The sequence below is a fragment of the Pavona decussata genome, unplaced genomic scaffold (assembly GCF_977016875.1).
Source record: "Pavona decussata unplaced genomic scaffold, jaPavDecu1.1 SCAFFOLD_375, whole genome shotgun sequence".
In the NCBI taxonomy this organism is placed as follows: Eukaryota; Metazoa; Cnidaria; class Anthozoa; order Scleractinia; family Agariciidae; genus Pavona; species Pavona decussata.
In genome coordinates, this window is record NW_028145750.1 from 127,626 (window position 1) to 140,000 (window position 12,375).

At 38.2% G+C, this 12,375-nt stretch overlaps 2 protein-coding genes across 2 annotated transcripts in view; both read left to right on the forward strand.

Moving 5' to 3' along the window:
• The first annotated feature begins 6,904 nt into the window (after window positions 1-6,904).
• Window positions 6,905-12,375, forward strand: part of LOC146452227 (uncharacterized) — an 8,595-nt gene continuing 3,124 nt past the window's right edge. Inside the window, exon 1 of the mRNA XM_085098072.1 lies at window positions 6,905-7,193. Within this exon, the coding sequence (XP_084954198.1) occupies window positions 6,998-7,193 (196 nt within the window). The 5' untranslated portion in view covers window positions 6,905-6,997. The remainder of the gene's footprint in view (window positions 7,194-12,375) is intronic.
• On the forward strand, window positions 8,430-10,231 carry LOC146452228 (uncharacterized). The gene has a single exon (XM_085098063.1). It carries the CDS (start codon window positions 8,813-8,815, stop codon window positions 10,133-10,135), a length of 1,323 nt encoding a protein of 440 aa, XP_084954189.1. The 5' UTR covers window positions 8,430-8,812; the 3' UTR covers window positions 10,136-10,231.

Genomic DNA, 12,375 nt, shown 5'->3' on the forward strand with positions numbered 1-12,375 from the left:
TCCATTGATCTCAGAATTAGCTGTATGGAGAAGCAGATAGTATAACTTAAGAGGCCTCCTCGGTAATGTTCCTCTCTTTTTATGAAGAACTTTACCGGCTACTGAGGTCCTGTATAACGGAACACAGTATAGGACAATTACACCGATAATTGACACAATTTTGAGCAAATCCACTCTACAATGAGACAAGACTCAATCAACTTGATTTCAACAGTTCATCTGGATCAACTATTGACATCAACTATCTATGTATGTCTCGTCATAGCCTAGAAAATCGGGTGAATTTTTGATGTGCGGTTAATGGCCTATCTTTCATGAAATGTTATTAGTACTCTTCTGTTGAGACGAACTCTGAACAGTTGGGTAAAACTACATATCTTAAGTGGAGCCAGGAATTACAACGACATAACTCCAGTCTTTGCAGGTTACCAGTCAAGTGTTGTTTATGGTTCAAGTGTTTACCAAAAATCTCGATTTGGCGATTTGTTCTGTAAGATTTCTGACACTTGGTTTGGTTTCCATGAAGATAATGTGAAAATAGGGTGTTACACAGAAAGATCACATATTTTTCTACGGTTTAGAGAGATCACCTAGTTCCATAAACACAAAAACAAACTGGAGTGAAAGACCAAAAAGCATACGGTAGACACAAAAAGAGCTTTTTCTTCTGTTAAAATTCAAAACTTGTTTTGTGCAACGAAGCTCCTTTCATGGTTGTCGTAATGATTCCATTTAAAGCTCTCCTTCCAATAAGTGCCCCCTTTCTATGTGTTTTTATGAATAACCGCTCCTATTCTGTTACAATTCCGTCAGATTACATTAAGATAAACCATAGTTCATCTTCCTTTGTTAAATACCTAGACTTTCACTCAACAAAACGTGCACTGTGATGGGTAGATTACTGGTCACGTGCCCCTGATCAAATACAAATGTATCCCGACCGGGATACAATTCCGCAGTTGTTGCCGGTGCCGGATACAACAGCACGTGATCAGTGCATGACTAAAACGTGGCGTGTTCTTCAGAACGTGCTCACGTCAGCTTGATTGACGGAGGCGGGCCTGACAACACTGCCAGTTTCCACTTCAAAACAACGAACCACAAACGTCATGGAACCCGAGGCTAAAAGAAAACGTTTTTCTCGATTATCAGCCGAAGAAATTCAGTATCTAATAGCAGGAAAATATTCGGAAAATACAAGAAAAGCAACTAAGAACACTGTTGTTACATTCCTGGCAAACTTCAACGAAGTTCAACCTGAAGAAGAGCCGGTGAAAAATACAGAATCGCTAGAGAAAATTCCGAAGAAGGCAATGAATGAACTTTTGGTGAATTTCTCATCAAATGCCAAGAAAAACAACGAAGACAACGAGAAAAAAGTCTGCTTTGATGGAAATGCGATTTGGTCTTCAAAGACATTTTCTTCTAAAAAGAGAATTTGACATAATAAGTGGTGTTGAATTCTCCAAATCAAATCAAATTTTTGAGGCAGCAGTTGTACCAGTTGAAGGGAAGGATTTGGTAATGTTGATCACCACAGTCCAATATCCAAGGAAGACCAAGAGGAGACCCAATCCTCCTACAAACCATCTGCTCAAAATCCTAAATCCCTCCAACAAGTGGTGTGGTTTAATGTAATGTCCCACCTAATTCACCATGGCAGAGAAAATCTTGACCGGTCACCAAAGAATCGTTCGCCGTGCAGGTTGAGGCAGCTGGGAAAGACTCCAGAACTAAAAGCTGCAAGTCTTGCAAAATTCACGATCTCGCCAGTTCGTTCGTATTTCCTATTTGTTACCTACTTGGCAACAGAAGTTGATGGAAGAGTTATCAGCAAAATCACTTTTTTTTTGGGGGGGGGGGGGGGATAATAGCTCTAAACCACTATTCATACAATTTTCCAAACAGTTACGATATAATCTGTCATGACAGTTATTTATACACCATCTCAATTTTCTCTTTTTACGGTAAGGTCCAGTAAATTGCAATTTGGCCAAATCACACTAATCGGTTTAGTGCGAGAAGTAGCCTGAAGCCATATCAAACACTCGAAAGAGTGTTTCATCGGATGTTCAAAGACCTAAGTTAGTTAAAAAAAAAAAAACTCGGCTCCGCCTCCTTTTTTCAACCTACTTCTCACTGTTTTCCTCACTTTGTAAATTGGATGAAACACTCTTCCCCGTACTTGATATAATACGCCCGTTTTGCAAGAATTACACTGGTTGCCAGTTATGTATAGAATACATTTTAAAATTTTACTTTTAACTTTTAAAGCACTAAATGGTATGGCACCAGCTTATATTAGCGATTTAATTGATGTAAGAAAGCATGCACGCTATTCATTGCGCTCTAATTTAGGCACTTTTCTATTACATCCAGCAGGGCAAATGAAAAAATCCTTTGGTGACAAATCCTTTAGTGAAGCTGCGCCTACACTGTGGAACGCGCTCCCAGCAAGCCTGTGCAATATCGATTCTATTTTAACTTTTAAATCTTGTCTTAAAACATATCTTCTTTTTAGCCTTTAGCGCTTAAATTACTTTATTATTGTTAAATTTAGTTCATGTACATATTTATTATATATTATTATTATTATCATTTTTTGTTTTAAATATAATAATATCTTTATAAACATATTCCGAGCAAATTGCTATTTACAAGATAAAAGTGGAAAAAAGAACTATTAAACCCTATTTACAATTCATTTCTATTAAAAAAGAGACTACTTTCAATCACAATTTCTTAAAGAAAAAAAATGTCATAAAGTTACAATGCTATTCTTATTTGTTGTTGTTGTTGTTGTTGTTGTTGTTGTTGTTGTTGTTGTTGTTGTTGTTGTTCTTCTTCTTCTTCTTCTTCTTCTTCTTCTTCTTCTTCTTCTTCTTCTTCTTCTTCTTCTTCTTCTTCTTCTTCTTCTTCTTCTTCTTCTTCTTCTTCTTCTTCTTCTTCTTCTTCTTCTTCTTCTTCTTCTTCTTCTTCTTCTTCTTCTTCTTCTTCTTCTTCTTCTTCTTCTTCTTCTTCTTCTTCTTCTTCTTCTTCTTCTTCTTCTTCTTCTTCAAGGCAGTGTAAACTCCTGGAAGCCCAGAACCTAAGCAAACGATGGTCGGGCGGCAAACTGTAGCCAACCTCGCAAAGACTAAACCGTTTTAACTAATTACTAAATAAAATAAAAATGAAACAAATTATAAAACCCTAAAAACCCTAAAACGCTTTAAAAACGTCTAATAGACAAACCAAACTTCTTTTTTCTTAAATGATCCTACGTCAAAATGGATTCATGCAATAAAAATCTTACGATATATGTCCTGTTCGCTTTTAAACGTAGCTGTCTTGTTCAAGATCTTGAGGGATTTTGCAATGCTCAGGAAGCTGCTTAAGACTGACTTTTGCATCTTAAATGCTACTAATTATAAGTTACTTCTATCACCAACGAGCTCTTTGAGTGCCTGTTTCACTTCTCTCGAATCGCCACCCAAGACATCAATTTATGATGTATACTGTGTCACTTGGTACCCCGGATATTGTTCCTTCAGCTACGCTGGAACATTTATCATCATCATCATCATCATCATCATTATAATTACTTACAAACACGCTTTTAGAGGTCACTTTAATTGTATCTAAAAAACCACATACCTCACATGAAGGCGGATAGTTTCCACGTCCTGGGAGTACTGCAGGAATGCAGAGGAGTTTTTGTCGATTTCTAACTGCCACTTTCTGTCCCATTTCTCAAATACCGGTGAGCAAACTGTCTCATGGCCGGTACGTTGCGAGGTCACTGCCCACTTGAATACATCCACCACTCCATTACCGATAGGAAGAACACTGTATGCCACCTGCCAGTTAAGGTTTAATATGTCTTTTAAGAGCGGATGTCTGCAAATATCTGCAACCAGAGGCGTGCAATGGCGAAAAAACTCAAAATTCTCAAAAAAAATTCACAACATAGCCCACGGTAAACTATTGCAAGAAATAAATGTTTTACCTGGATCCGATAATTATTTTAGATGCGAGGCGACGATCTTGAATTCACAGCTCCTGAACCGGGTTTTTGGTGTCTGACACCACATGTTGTACAGACCTTGTTTTAAAAATCAAACCAGTTTTGTTCCAAACAATAATCATCCAGTCTGATAAAGTACATAATTATAGACATCATGAATGGTATGTTTCTCATCTGAAGTAAAAATTAAATATTTACGAGGCTAAAATCATCAACTGGTACATGGCGTTGAGGTGAGGATAAAAATTTACACCAGGTGAAAGAGCATAATTTCTTCTTATAAAATCCGCTTTCAAAACTATGGGCAACACAGAAGGAAATTTTTGAGGCCGCGAATAGACCTTTTTGGTCTCATACGTCATACTTTGGTCACGTGGTCTGAAATGGGTAAACAAACTCGATCAAGCATAGGACGCCATATTGAATGTCACGTTTCAGTTCCTCAAATTGCAAGAATGGTTCATTATTGTAAGGTATTTGACTGTAATAACAATTCAACAGATGAGCGGCTATCTTTTCATAAATTTCCGGATGATCCCAAGCTCCAAAAGATAAGCCTCACTTGTTTTGATAAACTCTTTAAATCGTGACTGCGGCGCTGTTTCTTTAAAAAATACGTTTGTATCCACATGTAGGTCTGGACATCTAGAATAAAAAGAGACCCGACGAAAGTAAGTAGTACTTTAGTGAAATTTGAGCTCCCATGTCACGGCATTCCGATGCTAAGACTCAGATAAACACAACATGAAAACGTTTCAAACAGCAATGGTTTATTGGTGCTTACTATAGGCTTTGGCCCACCTTCAAAATATTATTTTTCTTGGTTTTTACTCATTTTGGCGCAGACACAAAAGATTTTAGCAGTTTCATTAGACCCCGAGTTCAAAAACGTGTAAAGTTCACAAAGGTCAGTTTACGTAGTCAACGTCGAAACACAAACGTCAATTCTCGTCAAATGAATTCGGACCAGAATGTTTTGCATTGAATCTTACTTTAGGACAAATGGAACAATAGCTACAAGTAATTCATACCTTTTGAGCGAGCTTTCTGTACATTGTAGAAATCAAGACATCAATCTGGAAAGATATATGCATTTTACCGCGATTTAAAAATTCGTTTGACGGCAGAGATTGCGTTACAGTTTGCACTGACCACTTGCCCCCCTGAGGAGGGGGACTCCCATATCAAATTGACGAGGTGATCGTCAAAAGTTATGAAAAGAACCCCTAAAAGATACCAGAATTTGTTTTGTAGCCGTGGTCCGAACAATTTTCCCACTTAGTGGTACCAACTCTAAAATGAATACGCTAAGTGACATAATAATTACTTTCTCTTGTATTTTTCGCTCAATACCCTAAAACTGGCTAAAAGGTGCTGCCATAACTCTGACAAGTACCAAACCACGAATTTTGAGCCCCGAATGTTACGATCACCCGCGTCAATTTTTATATAGGAGTTCACCTCCCGGGAGCATGCCAAGGGTAATTTTCACTGCCGCTTCGGTACAAACTGTAACTGCGATTTACTTGTGAGTTGAATTTTGTGTCACTGAACTTTCTAAACGTGCAGTTAGCCCACGTTGGTATTCAGATCGCTTCAGTTTGTTTACTTTGCTCTGCAATCCAACTTTAAAGCCCGATTCTGGTTTCATGGCGTTCAAACAAATTGAGCCAAAATATTAATGGTAACGTGTGAGTATGCTTCGATAGTTGGAGGACAGTGTGGACAAAGTGTGGACAAACTATCTAAGGGCCACTGGGTTTGCTGACTAAACACTGAAAACTGAGGCTGAGCTTCTCGTAGGCAGAGCAGGTATCGAATTGCTGTAACGCAAAACTCCTGACCTTAAATAGGAATTACCTTTATAAAGCTTACAATTTGATTCTGAATTACTGGTTATTACATCCACACACATTTACGATGTTTAGTGATTTTTTTAAAGTTATTTGGCCGTGTGCTTTGCCACTGTTACAGTCTCCCGACGTCAAGAATGGGGAGGTTAGAGGGGAGGCGGGGGGTCATCCCTATTTTCTCCAATATTTCCTACAGTACGACTCACATCTGCTACAGTCGACCACAGCCCATTGTCAGCTGGAAAAAGGGAGGAGCGTAGGGGGAGCAATTCTCGTCAGAAAGAGGGCCAGGTTTCACAGCCTGGACAGCACAGCTACGCTCCTTTGGCTGTAAAACCAGTTCTACATAGTGACATGACTACATTGACCAAACGTCATCGCAAAATTTCCCTTGGTATCTTCGAGAACGATGACAGCCATCTAATCAGGCCTATTTGCCCAAGACATCGCAATGCTTATGGCATCAGATGGCGCTGCCAAAACCGATTCTGCGCTGTCCCACCAAGTTGGGCAGCTAATCATTTCAAGCAAATGAAAGGAGATCGGAGCATCATGTTTGTGCAATCTAGACTTATCCGCAAGATGACCTCGAGATTACTGCCTATCGGCTTTCGTAATTACTCTAAAAATTTAGATTGCATAGCATAGCACCATATATTCAGGCAACATGATCTTGTTGGATCGTGTTCTTACTTTGACCCATTAAGGCCAAAGAAACCATATTTTGTCTGTTCAAATTCCATTACTGATGGATGAACTATCTCTTATCGTATGAAAATTGTCATACAACAGACATTTTTTATGAACAATAAATTGAAAATTGGGTCTTATCCAGATGAACTAGACGATTTTCTTGTAAACAGTGACATTGTTTTTTAACCCTCCTTGAGAAGCATTCATGGATGTGCGTTAGACTGAAATTGGAAAAACTTTATCAAAACTCAAAACAAATACGCGAGTGTAGACGCAACCACATAAAATTGTGATAACCGTAACCTCAGTTTGAACTGATCATGATTATTGCGTTCGACGAAGGAGAACGCAAGCCTTATTTCGTTTTTGCGTCCTGTGTCTTTCGAGTTGGTGTGCCTGTGTACGGCTGTGCAGAATTTTTCGAGATTGCTGTAAGGACACCCAAATGGCCCCGCCGCTTGCGTTTTGCAGGGGCATGTGTCGGCCAGGAAACTGGTGCGAACTTATGACGACATCTGACCTCGTTTTCGCGCTAGAGCCATCTTTTAAGTCTCGTTTTCGTATAAGACTCATCCCTTTCGTAGTCTTTGGTCCTTGGATCGCCTGTACCTTGCTTTTGTGTGTTGGTATTTCAAGCCTCGGTAAGTTTATTGAATAGTCCTTTTAAGTGTAATGTAGTTTATTGAATAGTCCTTTTAAGTGTAATGTTACTTAAACGCTTCGTCGGTTGCATTTATTGAAGTCTGAGGGACCTGCGTACGACTCCACAGTGCGCAGTGTTGTTGGTCTCGCGCTGGACGAGAAACACTCAAACCTTCGCTATCTGCAGGAATGAAAGAAAACTCGAACATTGTACGCAGCTCATGGCCATGACTAGCCGCAGGTGTAATTATCAGTGCTCGTAAGAGTTATGAAAGAGATATCAGTGGTATAGCTGCAAAAATTGGTGATAGGAGTTGTTCTCGTGCTATAATTTCTATAAACGCTGAGAGAACTCAGCCCCTGAAAAAAACAACAAGCAACAGGAAACGAGACAGAGAGCCATCTCGTATTTCTGTTCGTAAAGTTACTAAATTGCTTAGAAGAAAGAAACGCAGAAGTAGGGTAAAAAATCTACTGAAACATAATTTTCCAAGCTCTTCATTATTTTATGAGGGGTTTTTGTAGCAATTACAAGAAATGGTTTATTTGGTATAAATGTGAACAACCGTAAATATGTTTTTTTCATAAACAAACAGAAAGGGAAAAAGAGATGCAAGTAAACAGAATCTGATGACCAAAAAGAGAAGAGACTTGCTAAGAGAAGAAACGCTAGGGATGCAGAGACTGATAAGCAAAGAGAAATTAGACTTCAAAAAATATTAGAAAATGTATCGAAGAAAAGGGCAACAAAAACTGATGACAACATTATAAATCAAAACTCAGAACAGAGTAACATAAACCATGACAATTATTTAACTCCACTAATGGAACAAAAACGGGTTCTAAGAAATATTGATTTGTTTCATAAATCTAATAAGTACTTGGTCAACCAGTGCACAATATGTATTGAAGCATGGCCCTCAGTAGGAAGCAGAAAAAATTGTACAGCTTCTGAGTACAAGTGTTTGAGATGTGTTCGTGACAAGAACCATCCGAAGAAGTTTTCTAAAGAAAATAACATGATACCCTCTGCAGTGCCATGTCAACTTCAAGGGCTAACACAAGTGGAAGAAATGCTCATTGCACGTGCACTTCCTATAACGCGAGTATATGTTAAGCCTGGTGGACAAAGAGGTTATTCAGGGCACTGCATTAATTTGCCTCAGCATGTTGAAGAACTAGCATGTTCCTTACCAAGATATCCAAAAGATTTATCTGTGATAGTTGTTAGAAGGAAAGGTAAAGAGAACAGCTTTAAAGATTTATCAGTTCGAAAAAAAAATGTGGCTGATGCACTGCATTGGCTTATAACTAATAACCCTAATAACCCATATTACAAAGATGTGTGTCAACCGACAATCTTTACACTCTTTGCCTGAAAATGGCGTAACTCAAGATCTTATCTCAGTTGAAACAGAAAATGATGACAGTGATTCTTTTACTGATTTATGCCCACAAAATGATGAAGATCTCGTTTACAACAAAGAATCACAAATGAGTAGCTTTCTTCCAATTCCCCAATGCCACCAGCAAGAAATTGAAGCTATTCAGCAGCAGTTATCTTGTAACCATAACACTCAACACATACCTTGGCCAACAGTAGATAATGAGCCAATAAATGAGTACCTTACTCCATTTCTGGCAACAATGGCCGGCTTTCCCAACTTTGTTTCCTGATGGTAGAGGTGACCCAACTAATCCATCTCTTTACCACGATGTACCACTTGCAGATCGAATTAAACACCTTTTAAAATTTGGAGAGAGAAATGATCGCAAATGGATTTATCGCTTTGCTTCACACCCAAGATTTGCTTATTGGGCTTTGAATATGATTCAAAGAAAACGAATTCTACAACAAACAGGGATATTTCTTAAACAGAATCCCGGAGATGCACATCTTACAACAGAAGAGCTACAACAAATGGTAGCTAATCATTCTGCTGATATCTTTCTATCTAAAATATCACGATACCTTAGCAATTTAACTGGATCAAATGCTTATTGGCAAAGAGCTAAAGAAGATTTAAAGGCAACAATTAGCCATGCTGGTCCGCCAACATTCTTTTTTACTTTTTCTTCTGCCGACATGCATTGGCCTGAATTACATGAACTCTTAACCAGTGGTAATGATAAAACAGCTGAAAACAGGCGCCAAAATGTTATAAACAATCCTCACATTACTGATTGGTTTTTCACTCAACGATTAGGAAACTTTATTAAACACTGGCTTTATAACTCACCAGATGCTGAGTGGCATTGGTACAGATTTGAATACCAAGCCAGAGGTATCATTCATTGTCATGGTGTTGCTAAATTGAAAAATGATCCAGGCCTATGTAAACGTTCAGAAAAAGCTTTCACAGGCTATTTGGCTGAGAAATCACTTGATACCGAGTCAGCAGATTTACCACCACTCAATCAAAAGATACTTGATGGCAAAAAAGCTTCAAAACAAGTATGTCAGTATGTGGACTGCTTATTATCCACATACAATCCAGACCCACCAAATAATGGCACTTGGACAAAACCCTCGATTCATCCTTGTCAAAGGCATCACAACAATGTTCAAGACTCTGATAGTGATTATGTAGATTTATTAAACACTGTGCAAAGACACACTAATCGTAGTTCAAATTACTGTGTTAGGAAAAAACAGAATGAAGCAGATCTTAGGTGCAGATTTAAATTGCCATTTGAGCCTTGTGCAAGTACAAAACTTGAATTTGAACCTGTTCATCATACGGGTAACACCACTCAATATAAAGCAAATAAAGCAAATAAAACAAACATAATAACCAAAAGGAATGACCCTAGGCTTAATAATCACCAACGTCTTCAACTACAGGGTTGGAGGGCAAACTGTGACATTCATGTGTTAAATACCTTGCAAAGTATGAATCAAAAGGTGAACCACGCTCCCCGCTATAAAAACTGCATTTAATTCCATTATTCGTAACTGCAATCTTCATACCAGCCAAACAAAACTAATAAAGAAAGTCATAATGAAATCACTTGGACAAAGGGATTTTTCAGCACAAGAAACTATGCATCATCTCCTGTCATTAAAACTGGTGAGCTCATCATTCAATGTAATACCAATTAGTTTAAATGGTTCTCGCAAAATTAAAACAAATTCAATTGACGGAGATCTTGCAACAAATGATTCGTTACTTGATGTTTATGCAACCCGTGCTAAGTATTCTGAAACCATCCCTAATATAATGACTTTGAATTTTAAACTTGAACAGTAAATTAACAGCTCAGTCAGATAACACTATTCCTAGGATTTTTCCGGTGTACTCTTCAAATAAAAAAGGTCCAAATTTTGGCCTTTACTGTAAATACCCGCTTCTTCGATATAAACCCTGGCACACAACACAAGACAATGTTTGGGGTGACCAACCTGGTATGAAAAGTTACACACTGTCCAAAATTACTCTGAAAATGAGACGGATGTTCAACATACACCACAAGAACTCCCTCAACATGAAGAGTGGATGCTCTTAGCAGATCTTCTTCCTGGATCCTTTGTTAACAATGATGGATCGCAGCCAACTTCTTACTCTCATTATGACTGGCAAAACGATAAACTTAAATATCTAGACAGTCAAATAAGGGAAATGTCGTCATGGATTAAAACCAAAAAGGATAGATTAACTGCAAATGTTGTCATGCCAGAAGAAAATGTTGAAGTCAGTACTTTTAGTGATATGCAAAAACGTGGATATGATATCATCAAGGCACATTCAGAGCAACCTTGTCCTAAAGATCCACTGTTGCTTATAATTATAGGTGTTGGTGGTACAGGAAAAAGCTACCTCATTAGTGCCATTCGAAACCTCCTTCAACATTCATGCGCAGTTACTGCAACAACTGGCAAGGCTTCATATGGCATACTCGCGCTGCACAATCCATTCACTGTTAAGACTTCCTATTGGTCCAAAAGGAAACAAAGACTTAAGGGGCAAAGCCTTGTTAGACTTCAAAATGTCCTTAAAGACATAGATTATATTCTAATTGATAAATACTCTATGCAAGGCCAAAAAATGCTTGCCTGGATTGACAAATGGTGTAGGCAAGCTACAGGTTTAACTGATGAACTTTTTGGTGGGAAGTCAATTATATTAGTTGGTGATCCTGGTCAATTACCACCTGTAGCTGATAAGCCTCTGTATCACTCGAAACCATCAAATTCGTTACAAGAGCAGGGTTATTTAGCTTATTTCATGTTCAACACTATTGTTAAACTAAGGATAAACCAGAGGGTACAAGGCTTTACCCCGGAACAGGCTCAATTTAGAGATTTACTTGAACGCTTACACACAGGAGATTGTAATCTAAATGACTGGAATCTTCTCTTAAGTAGACAACCCTCTATGGTGAAAGATATTGCTTACTTCAAAGATGCTACAAAGCTCTACTGTAGCAATGATGAAGTGGAAAATTACAATTTTGAAAAGTTCTCGGCACTCAACCAACCAATAGCAAGAATCAATGCTATACACGCAAGTGACATAGCTAAAAAGAGCACTCCTGATGAGATGTCAGGATTAGAACCTGTCATTTTCCTTGCAAAAGGCGCACATGTTATGCTTACCATGAACTTGTGGACAGATGCTGGCCTCTGCAATGGTGCAAGTGGTACTGTTCTGGACTTTATATATGCTACCAATCAGCAACCCCCTGACTTGCCCATTGTTGTTGTTGTCAAATTTAATGACTATAGAGGCCCATCTATAAGTAATGACATTTCAGGTTGTGTACCAATATGCCCATTCACAGTAAGCTCTAACGCATTTGATGGTGTCCACGAGAGACAACAGCTACCTTTAAAACTTGCTTGGGCAATAACAATACACAAGAGCCAAGGATTGACTCTTACAAAAGCATGGATTGAAATTGGTAAAAGTGAAAAAACTCCTGGTATCTCTTATGTAGCTATAAGCAGATTAAGAACACTTGCATCTTGTGTTGTTGAACCCATGACCTTTGAAAGATTGACAAGCCTTAAAAAGTCAGTTAGTCTGCAATACAGGCTTCAAGAAGAAAGCAGACTTGATAAACTTGCTGCAGTCCTAGATGAAAATTGAAGTTCCTTTGTATTTTTTATAATTAAAAAAAAAACACTCATTAACGTTGTCAAAAGTATGGCGTAGAATAATTTTAACTAAATTAGTATAT